Source organism: Notechis scutatus, chromosome 2 (genome assembly GCF_049901735.1).
Source record: "Notechis scutatus isolate UNSWTSFEM ecotype Mainland chromosome 2, rNotScu1.2, whole genome shotgun sequence".
NCBI lineage: Eukaryota > Metazoa > Chordata > Lepidosauria > Squamata > Elapidae > Notechis > Notechis scutatus.
In genome coordinates, this window is record NC_142010.1 from 146,555,479 (window position 1) to 146,572,515 (window position 17,037).

At 39.2% G+C, this 17,037-nt stretch overlaps 1 protein-coding gene across 1 annotated transcript in view; it reads left to right on the forward strand.

Annotated features, from left to right (window-relative positions):
• Positions 1 to 314: 314 nt before the first annotated feature.
• TWIST2 (twist family bHLH transcription factor 2) overlaps positions 315 to 17,037 on the forward strand; it is a 28,393-nt gene continuing 11,670 nt past the window's right edge. Inside the window, exon 1 of the mRNA XM_026673790.2 lies at positions 315 to 1,069. Within this exon, the coding sequence (XP_026529575.1) occupies positions 483 to 1,055 (573 nt within the window). The 5' untranslated portion in view covers positions 315 to 482 and the 3' untranslated portion in view covers positions 1,056 to 1,069. The remainder of the gene's footprint in view (positions 1,070 to 17,037) is intronic.

A 17,037-nucleotide genomic window follows, 5' to 3' on the forward strand; every position in this document is an offset into this window, starting at 1 on the left:
GCAATCTACAGGCCAGAGTTGTGGGTGGAGGTCAGGCCGGCAATTCCCTGTCAATTACAACTGATGAAGGGAATGACCTCTGGCATCCAGGCGGCCGGTTGGAGCATCTGCGTCTCAGAGCTGAAGGAGGGGGAGGAGGGGGGGGGGAGAGAAGAGAGAATGCCGAGGAAAAAGGAAGGGAAGGCAATCTGGAACCCATAAGCTCCCTTGATGTTTGCATTATTGTGCACGGTTGTATTGGTCTGCACGCAGTCCCTCCCCTCAAACTTCCTACCCTATCCGTAAAGGGCTTTAAGAGACTTTTAACAATGTCCCTCCTCTCTTTAAGCCCTAAAGGAGGGGGGAAAGGAAGGTGAATAAGCAGATCAGTGAAGGTTGGAGCAACAAAAAAAAAAACCCCAAAAAACCCATGTTTGAAGCCTTCCAAATCTCAGCTCTTGGGGAATCCTCGTCCTGGAGTTTGCTCAACCTGGTTGGCTTACATGCACTGTGGCCTACGAGGTCCAGCTCCTCATCCTGTGCGCGGAAGGGAAAGGGAGGCCGACTTGGAGAGGATGAAAGAGGAGAGCATGTGCCCAGACTCACCGGAGGGCAGCCTGGGGACCAGCGAGGAGGAGAGTGAGAAGGTGCCCAAGAAGAGCCTTCGGAAGAGGAGCCAGCTGGGTAAACCCTTGACTTCAGCCCCTCCAGAGTACAGCAGCAGCCCGTTGCCACAGGGCAAGCGCAGCAAGCGCAGCCCTGTGTCCCAGACTTTTGAGGACATGCACACGCAGCGGGTGATCGCCAATGTGCGGGAGCGTCAGCGCACCCAGTCGCTCAACGACGCCTTTGCTGAGCTGCGCAAGATCATCCCCACCCTGCCTTCGGACAAACTCAGCAAGATCCAGACCCTCAAGCTGGCTGCCCGCTACATTGACTTCCTCTACCAGGTCCTGCAGAGCGACGAGCTCGACCACAAGATCTCCAGCTGCAACTACTTGGCCCACGAGAGGCTCAGCTATGCCTTCTCGGTCTGGAGGATGGAAGGGGCCTGGTCCATGTCGGCATCCCACTGAGGTCCAACAAGCAGGTATGTTTCCTCTTGCATCTCACTCCTTTTTCTCCCCAGCTGCCTCTTGTCCTTTGCCAGCATTACAACTCCCCCTGGAAAATTCCCGTGGGAGAGCACAAAGCTCCTCTTTCTGGCTTCAGAATCGGGATGTAGCATTTGACCATTAACACTCCCCCAAAGAGAGCAACTTTGACCATGTGCAGAGTGTCTTTCTACCACCAGGGAACAACTCAGCCAACTTCTCCACAGCTGGAATTAGGAATAAGTGTTTCCAGGTCCGAAGTCCTGATCTCCAGATTGACTTGAGATCCTGGCAATGTTAGGCTGCAAACAGACAGGCAATTGGTTTTTTTTCTTTCTTTTTTTGTTTTTTGTTTTGAAGAGAGAACCGAAAGTATTATCTCTGGAAATTCTGCTTTCACTTTTGTTCCACCATCCCCTGTCAGTGTAAACCTTCTTAGCAGGTGAAGGCAACAGGTTGGATAATAGAGACCCCATACCAAAGGCTCCCTCCCTGACGTCTCCCCAAACAAAAGAACCTATTATCGTGAGTTTCCACTCTGAAAATATCTATTTCTAAGCCTTGGGGCAAAGCTCCAAAGCATTGCAGTCCTAAGCAAATGTTTTTGAAAGCAAGCCCTATTGAATTCAGTGGGAATGACTTCAGAAAGAACATGACACAATTGCATAGCGTGAACATATCCACGGATTTCTTTTTCGTTTCTTTAAGAAGGCCCGGTTTTGTTGGATGTGATCTAAACATGTCCTTTAGTCAAACATGTTCTTGAATTGCAGCATCAAAACTGATCAAAGCCTAAGAGAGGGGGGGAAAGGGAAAAAAAAAGCTTTGCTCCAAGGTCTCTGCCAAATAACCTGCATTTTTATTTGATCTGCTTAGATTTACTTTTAGTGGAAAGTAGCAGGCACAAAATATATCCCTCTTTGAATGCTTTATCATTTATATAGTCTTTCTAGAAAGCATTTTATTGCACAAAACGCTGCAATGCTCACTTCTAAAACAGAAATCTACATTCATCCAAATCTCCTTCAAATTATTGACTATCGCCCTATCTTTCGCATGTCGTTTATATAAAGGTCTTTTTTTACACATTTGTTGTTGTTTTTTTCTGGGAGAAAATCCACTGTTGTCTCAATATATTGATAAGGAGTAGAGGTTGATCAAACTACAGCTTTCTGCAACTATTGGTTCAGTGGAGTCTTTCTTGTGATCCAGAAACACTGTGCATTAGAAATCGCGGGGCTTGTTGGTTTGATGTAAACAAAGAAGGATCTGTTATTCATTTCAAATATTAAGACATAGCCACAGACCTACGCATAGATATAGACACAGACAGACAGACAGATTTAAGGGATCCTTAGAACTCTTTTGTTTTGGTTGCCCAAGCATTTAATGTAGATTAAATTCAACACAACTTAGAAGTGTCAATGACTTTAAATCAGGACTACCTAAATACTCATCATTTTTCTGCTTTTGATGAAATGCTAGTCTAGGGTATTTTGTTGCCTGAAGCAACATACAAATTCCTGCTCTGTTTCCTTGCAGGATCAAGGATTTAAAACCTACCTTAGCTTTCAGTTGCCTTTTTGAAGGAAGTGTTAACAGGCCTTTAAACTTGTCACTGCCTAAGAGGTTACTATCTTGAAAGGTAATCCCATTCTGAAATCTGCATTGTTATAAATAAAGTTCCACGGCCAGTAGAGTGAAAATTATGCAGGTATCCATGCACGAGCTCCGATAAATAGCAAAATGATGCACAGCATGGTAAAAGGCATATACAATGTGCAACCCAACTATTTAATAAGAAATAAATGACATAGGATTCTACATTAAAGAATGAAGTCTGTAGTTTGATACATACTTACACGTAAGCTGAATTTACCACATCCAGAAGCTACAGTAATTGCATAAAATGATACTATAAATTCTATAGTCAAATCAGGTATCTTTGCAGGTTGACTAATTTTTGTGTGTGTGTGTGTGTGTGTGTGAAGAACTCTAGAAAAACTATGTAAAATAAACAAAAATTCCATTAATTACTCACAGTATCCGTTTATATATTGTTCCCATTCTGTAACTTTTTAAAAAATCTTCCATTTCCTATAGCAGCTTCCAACACCTTCAAAAAAAAGTTCTGATTCTGCCCCACAGTCAAAATCAGAAACCATCCAGTTTTTTTTAAAAAAAAAGCAAATGCAGAATTTTTAATATACAATAGGAACAAATATGAATTTTTGATTATGCTACGCCAAAGCTGTGCTAAATTCTTGCCGCAGCAGATCGATAGAAAGATAAGTTTATAGTGGAAAAAGTCTGCCCCCCGGAAAGATGCATAGGGAAAATGTTTACTTCAAATTCAAACTTCGCAGGTTTGCCAAAACTAGGAATCTGAAAGATTGAAATTACTCCTCTCCTGCCTCCCAATTTTTTTCCTTGCCTTTCCTAAAGGGGCAGTTGACATTTGTATCATTTGTGTCAAAGCATTACCTTTGATAATGGCCACTCGCACAAGAGGGCACTTTCTAAACCACCAGGTCACATTGGCATATGCTGGAACATTCTTCTTGATGTGTATGACCCATGCATTGCTCAAAATTAGGGACAGGGTGGGAATAAAAGAAAATAATTCGAGCCGAGGGAAAAGGTAGCTACTTTCCAAGATTGATTTGGGTAGAAAAAAACCTGGGAAAGGAGAGAATTCTATGGCTAGTCTCTCCCATGAACCTTTGATTCAAAATGTCTCTTGATGCCGCTTCTGTGCTCTCTAGAACAATAGTGATATCAGATATTGCTCATTCCCATACAGTATGTTGAGCAATCTGCTACTCCAGGAAAAAGGTGCAGATAACTGTCAAGCCCAAGAGCACTTTTCTGACCCTTCAGGATGTGGTTAGGTCCTATTGCAAGTAGATGGGTCAAGACAGTATCAACCCACAAGTTGGTTAAAGTTGAATCATACTCTCTTCCCATAAAAATAATCCCCGAACCAAAACAAAAACAGATCAGTGACCAACAATTTGCTGTAGAACCACTCTTTCCCCTCGATTTTACAGTTTTCATTTACTTTGCATGCTGCATTTTTAACTCCTTAAGAAGTGCACATCAAAAGCATATGGATGGGTGGATATAGACGATAGACAGAGAGACAGACAGACAGACAAAAAAAAAGAGAGAATGGAATACAGGCCTACTCCCAGGCTTCTAAACAAAAAAGTTACGATGTCCATGAAAAAGTCACAGGAAGAGGAAAAGGAATGGAGAAAAGTGAGTTCTTTAGGCTTAGAATTAAGTAATAAATTGGCATTTGCATGCAGCTCAAGCTGGGATGTTCCCCCCCATGTTGCTGGTGTAGAAATTGGTGGCCTTCTGTTCAATATCTGCTGTTCGACATCCCTCCAACAGGCAGGTAAGAGATGTGAGCTGATTGTATCTTGTCCCTCGCATAAAATAGGGGTCTTCCTGCAACCTAATCTAGTTACATATACCACGCAAATATAATTGTACCCAAGCAAGATCTTCCACTTTGCCTGGGTTTAACATTCCCATCTACACAGAGCAGGGCTTCCAAAGGAATTTAATTTGGCATATGAACCCCAGCCTTCAGTCCCACTCCAATTCATGCATTAAACCTAATTTCTTAATAAACTGTATGGGAAATCTGATCATTACTATTCAGGGCATTTGTTGTTTTCTCCACCTTCATACTCAGAGGAGAGAAAATATCCTAATCAGACTCAAGGCAAGGGAAAGTCCAGACTTTTTTGGACTCTGGAACTGCCAGTGTTTATTTTTGTTATTATATCTTTGTTGATACAAAAGGCGACATCTAGAAAATTTTCGCGTGGAAATTCGATTGCACGAATAGACATTGCCTGCTCACAGTTTCCCATTGTTTCAAAGGCAGCGTTTTCAGCAGATTGCTCTCTAATCTACATTGCCACACAGACCCCTGTTTAGCACACACAGTGAATCTTCATTTGTCCATCAGCATCTGTTTGGTTTAGTGGTTTGGGCGTTGACCTAAGAAACCAGGAGAGCGTGAGTTCTAGTCCTGCCTTAGGCATGAAAGCTACCTGGGTGACTTTGGGCCAATCACACGCTTTCATCCCAACCCACCTCATAGGGTTGTTGTGGGGAAAATAGTCGGGAGTATTATGTTCACTGCCCTGAGTTACTTATAAAGTAATAGAGTAAAACCAAATAAATAAATGCATCTAAACATGTCATTTGTCCTTGGGGAAGATATGCACTCATTGGGAAAACACACAAATTGTATATGTTCTTGCAGTCAGGTAGGAAAAAAAAAACCTCCTATCTTGTGCTAGTATGTGTTAAGCTGCTAGACTGGGGAGACCCAAGTTCAAATCCAGTTTTAATCATGGAAACTCACAGGGTGAATTTGGGCCAATTATTCTCAAAAAGGAAGCGCTACATCTGTCACCTTGAGATCCTAGAGGAAAGATAGGATATAATTCTAACAAATAAATGCACAGATCGGGAAGCCCTTAGAAAGTCGCTTCTCCTGATCAAAGGAGACCACACTCTAATCTGTTGGATGAAGCCACGTTCTCATCTCTTATATTTAGCTTTAATTCAGAGTTTTGGAGCTCGCATGAGATACCTTCTCAACAGACGTTGTCTTGGGTCTTCTTGGCTACCTTAGTGGATTTCTGGTTGTCCGGCATACTTCCAACCTTCACCCATAGCACCTTCATAGTTACATGCCTTCATTTCAATTTTACTGCACGGCATTTGCATTTCAGAGTCCACTGTACCTAATACACATGTATGGCTATCCTGTGTCAGCCCAAGAATTAATTCCTGTTCAGATAAATTTGGAACTATTGAGGATATCAGGTCAAACCCCATCTTCAGCATGGGGATCCAAATTAAAACATCTCAGGCAGACAGCTTTCTACTCTTTGCTTGAATGCAGCCAGCAAGGGACTGATTTCCATCTCTCTTTAGCTACACAACTAGATTGTGTTTTCATATTATATTTGTATAGCTGTTAATTAGATAAGTTAAATCTGTATGCAAGAAGCAAGACTTTACAAAGAACATAAAACAAATATGAAAGCAAAGCTAAATTTGAACATCAAGTCAACCCTACTTGCTGGGCTATAACAGAGGCACAGGGATAAATAAAATATGTCTCCATTATATAGTAAGTCTCACATTCCAATGAGTGACCAAACACATGAAGTTCCAGGATATAGTTGCACAAGTTCTATTATTGAGAAACACAGGAAGATGATTGATGATTGACTCAGAACCTTAATTTCATCTTGTCCGCTTTGTCTGTAGTATGGTTGACGAATATATTTGGTTTTTTAGGACAACAAAGAGGCCCTAATCTTTTCAAAAGAGCAAGGGCAAATCATAATGAAAAGAGAACAAAATCCTAGCTTAGGCTAGGAATGAATAATAGTATAAGAATTAATGCCTTTCACGCATAGCCTCCCCCGCCCCTGCAAGATTTCATTATTTTAATACTATAATTTCATGAATATTTTTTCCCAATTATTATGACTATTAGACTACTGGAAGTAAGCAATCCTTCCTGATCTGCGGTAAATGACTCTTAATCTCAAGTCTACCTTCTGATTTTTCCGTGTTCTCTCTGGAAAGAAACCTTTCCAGGATTCTCCAGTGTTTTCTCCAGTGCCAGGGGCTGGATCAGAAACTTTTGGCATGGACTGTAACAATGACTTTGGGCAGGATAAGTCACTGGGACAAAAAAGTGGGCTTCCTGTATTCAATTTTAATTAACTGATTAACATTTTTGTAATCTCTTCCTATCTTAATAAACTAGATTGAAAAAGCGCTTGCAAGTACGAAGTGAGTCCGAAAAGAGAAATGCTAAGATGCATGCTTTATAAACCGTTGGGGAGGGCTGGTATTTACATAAACAGAACTGTAGTGCTCCCCATTGTGTGATTTGTTAAAAAAAAATAGTACAGTACTATTAGTACATTTCTATGTATATCTGCTGAAAAACCCGTATGCTGAGCTGCAAAAAACATCTGGCAACCACTAGATGCCAGCAAAAAGTCAATGCTTTTCAACATCCCTTTGATGTCAACTAGTGGTGCTTTGGATTTTTGCAGACCCAGAAGCCTAGGCCTCCTTAGTGTGCAGACCCAGAAGCCTAGGCTTACTCCTTAGTGTGCTTAGGAGGTAGGTTAAAAATTGACAATTCTGCTGAAAGAGACCGGAAACGCCTTAGTAGATTCACACCTAAGTTCATGCCTCCTCAAGGTCAGGTATAGCTGCTACACTATATAAATGATAGATTACTTAAAGAAGTAACTTCTAGCCCTGCTCATTCTCTGCATTATAAAGGTAGCAGCCCATATTCCTTAGGTTTAGAGATTTTTTTTTAAAAAACTGTGTTCTTCTGCACTTTACACTGAAATAAGTGGGTCACAGGTTATTAAAACAAGTTAATGCAGAAAGCACGGTTTGTAATAAAATATATACATCTGCATACTCATCATATTATTCCCTTTCCCCGTGCTATGCAAACCTCAGAAAAGTGATAAAAATAATAAGCAAAGTAAATTTATGCTATGAAATAAGAGAAAGAAGGATAGTTAAATCAAGTTCGCACAAACACCGTTCACTTTACTTCCTTTTATCTTTCTGTCCTTTGAGAAAACATCCCTTCTCTCATTACATCTATAACGTACACTGAATCATGTGTTGCCTTTTCTTTAATCTTCTCACTTTTTTTTGAAGAACTTGTCAACTGCAACTAACTATGATTTTTTTCTTTTTAAAATTCTTTTTTTATATTCTTTATTGATTTTTAACCTCCCTCCCCCAAGATTAAAAGATAAACAAGCAAAAAGAACTTGTTTTAAAAATGAATGTAAAGTGCAACCAAAGATTGTTTTTTTAATTGACAAACAGAATGAAAGATCTTATGGAACTTTGTTTTTGATATACGGTATCAACAGCAAGATTTTTATATGCACAAAGGTGGAAAAAAACTTATAAACATCTATAAGGGAAGAATGCACGGTGAAGCTGATGGAATTGGCAGAGATTGACAAAATTGACAGCTTTGATTAAAGAAAAGATCAACTTTATTTCTACTTGGAAACCACTTTTGGATTTTTGTGTGAGAAAGTGAAAGAAATGAAATGTTGATTTTTGGATTTGATAGGATTATAGAAATAATGCAGGCAAATGTTAACCTTAGAATAAGGGAGTTGAAAGAAAGAAAGTTGAAAGTCATTCTTTTTTCTTTTTTATTTCTGTTTCCTTTCTTTTTGTACCTCATGACATTTCCAGTCATTCGCTGTTCCGGTCAATTCATTCATCATTGTTAATTCCTGATATTATGCCTCCCCCACCTCACCCCCTCATAGACACCTCTTTCTTTTTTTTTCTAACTTTCTTTTACACAGCTACTTTTGGCCCTTTCAGAAAAAACATCCATTCCTCACAACTGCCCACATACTGTCCACAACCTTCTTATCACCATGAGCTTATCTTAAAATTTCTCCGCCTATTCCCCATGTTCTAGTAAATCTTTTCATCAAGTTAGACACATTTCACCCACTTAAATTTTCCCTGTTTATGGAACTTGCCATTTGCTTTATCCAATGCATCTACTTTGATCTCCGATGCATTAGTTTTCAGCGCCGTATACCTCACCGCATCATACAATTTGCCGAGAAGCATTGCAATCTGCAGTGGCCAACATGGCATCTTCTACATACACAAATATGTGCACATTCATATCTGGAATGATCACACCTTTAGTGCCACCCCAAGCATGTTTAAACTATGCAGAAATATCTTAAACAACCAACGGGAAATCCTACAGCCTTGTTTTTACTCTCTGCTCAGTGGTTCCCCATATTGAACCATTTGCCAAGCATTGTCCGTATATTTTCACACAGGATTTATTTTCACATTCTCATCACACTCTTAAGGCATTCAGCAGCCCACCTTCCATTCGGGATCTGTGCAAAACATTTCATAATTCAATTCATAATTGCCTTTATTGCACGCTTCCTCGTGATCAGCAAACATCCAATTTTATCTCTTTATGAATTTGACCCTGACCATTTTTAGTAATGATCTCCAAGGGTTTCACCACCTGAACTGCAACCTTGATCAAAGATAGATTTAAGTGTTTTCCTTAGTCTGCCACTGATGTCTTTTTGGAGAGACTGCAGACTTTCTTAAGAAACAGAAGGGAAGGCTGGGTGGCTATCACAAGCCCCTCTTTGAGCATTTGAGCATTTATCTTCCATACCTTATCTCCATAGCACCCAAGAAACAAAATTATCTCTGGCCTTCCTCTCATCTCTTAGCCACAAATAAAAAAAAAAAAAAAACAAATTTGGAGCAGCTCCTCTGGCTACATGTCTTCTGGGTTGAACTGAACTCTTGCTTAAAAAAAAAATCATAGTTGGTTTGATTACCCTGTCAGCTTTATACTCAGCCTTACATTGATCTGGGGAAATGCTGCACCTGAGACACAACGCAAAGAGATGCATTCTGCAGGGACAGGGAATGGAAGAGAGCATCATTTTAGATGTGGCATTTCCCACTGTCAGAAGTGCAAGCTCCTCTTCGAATTAAGTCCACCTCCTTGTTTGAATTCCCTAGGGGTAGAGAAAAGTCCGCTGTGCAAACTGTTCGGTTTCCTGGATAAATTCAGTTTGTAATGAATCTTCAACGGAAAGAAATAGTCCCTGTAAAGAAAAACCAGTTCAAGATTTATTTATATTCTAGGCATAACTAGCATGTAGCTGAAAGAATATATATTATTTATTTGTTTATTTATTTATTTATTTATTTATTTATTTATTTATTTATTTGATTTGATTTGCCAATTGTTTACAAGATAATAAGTATAAGTGTATATACATAGTTGTGAATACATGAAATGGGTACATATAAGAAAAATAAAAGAATAAGAGAAACAATAGGACAGGGACGGTAGGCACGTTGGCGCGCTTATGCACGCCCCAATGTTTATGACATTGTTTATGATATTGTTTATGTTTATGATATCATAAACCAATGTTTATGACATTGATAGACCACCAAAAATCCCTGGAGGGCTCTCAGTGGTTCACAAGATAAAATAACCAAAACACAATAAAAAAGTAAGCAATTCAAAGATGCACAAGCCAATTAAACAGCACAGAATACTAATGAGATAAGAAAGCCAATTTATAACCCCATAAAATGATATCACACAGCCCAAACATCTTCCAGAAGAGCTCTATGTTCAGCTGCTTTAGAAAAGCACTCAAAGGGAGGAACCAACTGGGAGGTCCCCGAGGCTGAGGGCCACTACCAAACTTCAGTCTCTCTCACTTCCCTAAAGTAGGGGACTGTTCACAGATTTTCCTGGCTACATTGAACTAGTTGAGCTTGGAGAGTGAGGTCCTGTAGATATATAAGCGCCGAACTAGGTAGAGCTTGATAGGTTAGTACCGGCACTTTAAATTACACCTGGAAAACTGTTGGCCACCAGTGTACGGATCATACTGTATAAATGCTATCCAGTCAAATGATAGTAAGCACCTAGGCCATTGTGCTTTGAACAACTGCAGCTTCCACAGGGTCATCATCACATAAAGTTGTAGAGAGCATTGCATTAGTCTAAATGGGTAGTGACAAGGGCGTAAGTCACAGTAGCAAGGACCTTCTGCTTAAATAAGAATGTGGTAGCATATCAACTGAAACTGGGTGAAGGCTTCCTTGATTCAGACCTTCCATCTGCTCTTCCAGCAGGAGCCACGAGTTCTGGAGACCCCAAATAATAAGGCTCCCTCCTTCATAGTAGTGCCACCCCATCAACAGGTATTCCTGGGGCAGGCAGGGAACTGACAGTCAAACAGTAACTCCGTCTTATTAGGATTGAATTATGTAGAATTTTATTTGAGGAATATAACGCACAGCATGGAAAAACACAAATTTGTCCTTGCGCAATGAAATCAGTCTCTTTGATGTGTTAAATTCTTGGTTGTTGCTTTTTTTTAAAGTTTAAAATTTAAAGATAGTCTCACAATGAACTGTGCAGTACAGATCACACCTAACTTTAATACAACAATTTATTTTATTTATTTTATTGTGATGCCTCTCAAATGCCGCTGGCAATTGAAAGCAGCCCTTTTGGCTCTTTCTCTAAAAGGCAACCCCAAATGTCTGAGGACAGTCTGTTGCTAAAGTAGAAAAGAGCATTCTGTGCTTAATATTAAAAATCTTGCCATTCAGTGGTGGGATTCAAAAAAAATTTTATTACCGGTTCTGTGGGTGTGGCTTGGTGGGCATGGCAGGGGAAGGAGACTGCAAAATCTCCATTCCCTCCCCACCCCAGTAACCTGCTTTCCAGTTCCGTTCTCCTGTGCAGGGCAACAAAAGAAGACCCAGCCGATCAGCTGGGAATCAGGAGGCAGAGAATAGAAGTCAGAGATGGTATTTGCCAGTTCTCCAAACTACTCAAAATTTCCGCTACCGGTTCTCTGAACTACTCAAAATTTCCGCTACCGGTTCTCCAGAACTGGTCAGAATCTGTTGAATACCACCTCTGTTGCCATTGTATAGGGTTGTTTTTTTTAAATCTCCCAGAGCTGTTCTCAGATAGATTATGAGTTATAGATAGTAAAAAATAATTGAATATTTAACTGAAATTAAATTGCAAGTAATGGAATAGGACCTGTGTTTACTTACATCATGGCTTTTACTTTTAGGCAAGTAAGCTATCAAGGTGTTACTATAGTCAGGGCTAAATATGGCATGGGAATCAAGTTGCCTTAGCAAGCACAAACACACGCAGAGATCCCTTTGCTTCTTGATAATGTTGGCTATAGGCCGAGTCTGTTTGATACACTTGGTACCCGGGTACCAAAAGCAGATGAGACAATCCACTCCAAGGGGACTTTTTAATCATAATATTCCTTCTGATGGCTCCATTCCTGGAGGAACTGTGCCTCTGATAACCAGTCACAGAAGAAGGAAGTCATAGTTGCTCTCATATCCTGTCTGACTCTCAAATAGCGCCAACTGGAAGAGGCACCTGGAGATAATTCAGCCAGCCAAATGCTGCTGGTAAGGCTCCCCACTTAAGGTAGAACAGGGTTCCCATCCTATGCACTAATTGAAACTCCCAACTTTTAGAAACTCCCCCCTCCCAAAATTGGAGTCTCCTTGGGGATTCATGGTGGAGTCATTGATGCTGAATTAGCTTTATAATGCACTTTTTTTTACTGTATTTTTCTCTGTGCTATTCTTATTTTCATATTTATATTTCTATGCACAATAATTACGGCTGCCAATTCTTTAGCTGGTGTTTGCCTTCATACGCATCAAGTTCTTCCCAAGAATGTAGGATGTTGTAATGTATTGGCGTAATAGGTGTGCCGGTCCAAGTAATGTGGCCTTTTTGTAATTGACAGATGGAAATTTTGTCAATGCACAGTTTTTCTAAGTGCTGGCCAAAGTTTTTTTTTTTTTTTTGTAAGGCATCCAATGTGCTGATCACCACCATGGCCATTTTATGCTACAATCTTTCAACTTCAATTTTCAGATCTTTAATACTTTGTGATATTCTCCCATTCTTTTTTATTCTCTGTCCTCCTGGTATTACCACACATCAATTATCCACAGTTAGTTTTCAACCACAGTTATACACCCGTTATCAGTTTGCATTTGGAAATCCCACACTATTATTATTGATTCAGACAGTCTGATTGGATTGAGGCAGTGAATAAATGCCATAACTAGATAAATATAAATCTGAGTGGAAACTTATCCAAATTAAAGTGGAAACTTATCCAAATTAAACTTCCTGTAGCAAAATGCTATAATACGCTCAAATTGACAAATTTTCCAAATTTGGTTTATTCACGTTTAACCAACACCTCTCCTTCTCCCCCAAAAAAACAAACCCCAATTTTGAATGCTCATGTTAAGAAAAAATATACTTATGCATGCTGAAAAGAAATGTCTGGACCAACTTAGTGCTGGTAAAATGTCCTAAGTAGAAAGAAAATACTCAGAAGTTAAGGATGGTGCTGTCTAAGTGATGCTTAGAGTCACACAGCTGTCTTGATAAACAGATCTCCTTTAGAAAGGCTGGAAGTCCCCAATGCAAGTTCATTTTAAAGACTGTTTTAAAGAGAACCATAGATAAGGAGAATAGGCTGGCGTTGGCCCATTAAAAGCTGGATAATTAAGCATTAAAGATCACATGGTGACAGAGTTTTCTATTGGGACGAGGTGTGCAGTACAGTACTTCTCTTGAAGTTAGAAGAATTATTTCTAGTGTACCTAGGCATATAGATTATCCCATGCCAATTTTATGCAAAAGGGAGTCCACATTCATGATACCATCTCACGGTATCTTGGAAGCGTGTCCCTCCTTCACTTTTCCTTTAATTTATTCAGTGCAGTGAGAGAGAGAACGAACTGAATTATATTTAAGTTTCTAACCTCATGAAGGGCACACATCAGTTGATTATCTTCTTTATCCTCGAAGCTGTGAAAAAATTGACTTGCCCATTCCTGCACCTCGACCGATTGTAAGAAAACCGAGATCTTACGATGACTTTCTCTTTTACGTGTATGTGTGTGTACATGTGCAGGCGTTGGACGCAAATGCACACAGATATGAATCCCAATGCTTCCATGATTTTCATGGCCAAACTTTTTCAACACAACATTTCTCCTTTCTTGTTCCTCTTTTCTCTCTCCATTATTATTTGGAAAACTTCCTTTCAAAATAAAATCCGATTTCCCATACAACATTCAACAGCAATTTAAGATCATGGTTTTTTTTTTTTTTTTTTTTGTTTTGCTTCTTCTAGCAATTGGCATGGATACTGGAACCATCGGAAACCATATGGAAGTTAGCCCAACTATCCACAAAAGCTGCATTCTATCACAGATTTTCCCACACTTCCTTAACATTCAAAAATATTTTCACCTATCTGCATACAGCTGCTAAAAGTTTGGAGATCTTTGAATTTAGCTTGGCAACTGCTTAGAGGCAAGCTATCTCTAAAAGATTGCTTTCTCCCTCACGCAACTAACATACATACATACATACATACATACATACATACATACATACATACATACAGTTCTGGACCGCTCATCTCCTTCAAAGTGGGACTACGGGTGCTGTATAGGACAATATCAAAATACAAACCAGTATTTGAGAATTTAAATGTTTTAAGTTTAAATTTAAAATTAAAAATGTAATCGATTATAAAATTAAAGAACATTTTGAAGGGGCAAGAAAATATTCAAGGAGCCAATTTTTAAAAAAAAAAAACCCTCTCTTTTTACTAGCCTGTAATCTCTGAATTTGGGGAAGGGGGCATGACTGGTTCAATTTAACCCTGTTAAAAATTGGGTGATGAAAGCCAAAGAAAGCATCATGCAGCACCAATCAATCCCACAACTGCATAGTCCTTTGGGCTCCCCATTCAAGGCTGAGAAGCCATATTTTTGACCTCTTTTCAAAAGGCCAGGAGAGGAGGAGCCCACCTCACCTCCAGGGAAAGGATAATCCATAATGCAGAGGAAGGGGCAGAAAAGTCTCTCTTCCTAGACCCCACCAGTCAGAATTCTTTGACTGATGGGGTCTGCAACACACATTTCCTGCCTAATTGGCTGGGACAGGCAGATGAGGTGGCAAAAACCAGTTCTGTAGGTAGCCTGGCCCTGTGCCACATAGGGCTTTAGCCCCATGCCAATATAGGACATTCCTTAGATTAGGTATTCCTCTGAGGCATTCCTCAGAGGTCCTGCTATCTCTTCCCACCACAACAAAATTGCTTGGCCTCTAGATATATGGTGGACAAGAACGTCGTTCCTGTCTCATCAGACTCTTGTGAGCGTTTTGGTTTTGCTTGATTTGATGCAAGAATGTTGCGTCAGATTGGTCTTTATTTTGCTGTGATTTCCTAATAGTATGCTTTTTAAAAATGAAGTTCAAATTGGACCTGTTCGCAAAGTATACTGGCCCTTAGTATTAACTAATTAGAAGTGAAATAATAATACTCTTCTGAAATAGTAGTCAGCTGAAAGCTCCTTAGCACTTCTCATAACAGTATTGATTCTTGGATCCACCAATTAAAAAAAGAGAGAGAAGTGCTATATGGGCAAATAAGCACACGCACACGCACTTAAATTTTCACCTGAAAAAACAAACTCTGCATACATTTTTGCAGTTATTTGTGACATCAGTTATACTATTCTCCTAAACATACATATATATATATATACACTATTTACAATTACATTTTAAAACTTCTACTTTTGCATTATGTTTTCTTTCTATTTTCTAACCAGACATACCATTTTCCCCAAGCCATATAGAATTGTTTATCTTCCCTCTCCTGCAATTCCATTGTGAATTTGTTCATTTCTGCACAATCCATTACTTTTTTTATACTCATGTCATCTGTGGGTGTACTATCTAATTTCCAAGTTTGAGCATATAGTATAGAATAGAATAGAATTCTTTTATCCTAGCCGCTGTTAAGATGTGTATCATTAGACATTCATTCTCTTTTGTATATTCTCCTTTGGTTATCCCTAATAAAAACATTTCAGGTTTAGATACTATATTTAGATTTGTTATTTCCTGTAACCAGATCTGTATCTTATTCCAGAATTCTTTCGCTTTTGGGCAGGTCCACCACATGTGAAAGAATGTACTGGGTTTCTTTTTGCATTTCCAACAGTCTGATTTTAGGTTTGGATAAATTTTAGCCAATATACTGTATTTAGCACTTATATTTTTTTTCTGTCTTCGTAGTTGTCACCATCATCATCATCATTCTTTGGTTCTTCAATTATTAGGAACTCTACTAAATTCATAGGCAAACTGAGAGGGCATACCTCAAATCCCGAGATCACAGATAAACACCTTCATGCTCCCCAACCCCTTTTGAGAAGTAACAACTCCCATGATTCCCTGGATAATCCAGCTTAATGGTTATGGGATGCAAAGTCCAAAACATCTAGGTCCAAATTACCTGCCCAACAATTCCTTCAGGGAAATAGTGAAGGAAATGGTGATGGGAAGAGAGAACTGGAAGTACACTGGAACCAATGGATCTGCAACCAGGTGCTTCAATTATGGATGTTTTGGAATTTTTTTTATTCTCTCAAAGACTACAAATGCATTTCATATGCCAAATCTATGCTTTTAAAAAAAATACTCTTAAATTTCAGCACTCTGGAAAATCATGTTTGTTGGGATTTATTGTCAAAATGAGAAACTAGAGGAATTTTGAGCTGACCCAACATGCATTTCTGATAGTCTCAAACAGCCATTCCTGACTTAACGTCTTCTAGATGAACCTAGGCTTATTGCTCCCATCGTCATCTCAAGGCAGCACAACTAATAAATTTTGCCAACTTGGGAAGACTGTTCCTAAACAAGAATGCAAACTCAAGATCACTTAATCTGAATTAGCTAAGTTTTAGCCTTCAGTCTTTCTCAATTAACATGTTAGAATTACAATGCCCAGAACACACACCCTTCAAGATAGGCCAGGTCAAAGAAAGACATAGAAGGGTTCCAGGAAATCTGCTTTACTGCTGTAGGGACTATTAACAAAACCCTCTAAGGGAGATGGGTGGTTTAGAAATAGGAAATATAATAGATAGATAGATAGATAGATAGATAGATAGATAGATAGATAGATAGATAGATAGATAATAAATTTTGAAAATGTCTCTGAAACCTTATCTGCTCATTTTAAATGTAGCAAAGTCAAGGCAAAGCTGTCTTTTTTGCATGCTTTTTACTTTCCCAGACTCGGTAATAATTTTACCTTTCCCATCTTCTTCTCAAGGTCAGAGCTAGGTTTTACAATCTTTAAGACAGAGATAGGGAATCTTTGATCTCCAGATGTTCATGAACTACAACATTCAGCATTCTCCACTTTTGGATCAATTTTGGGTTATGGATCATGAA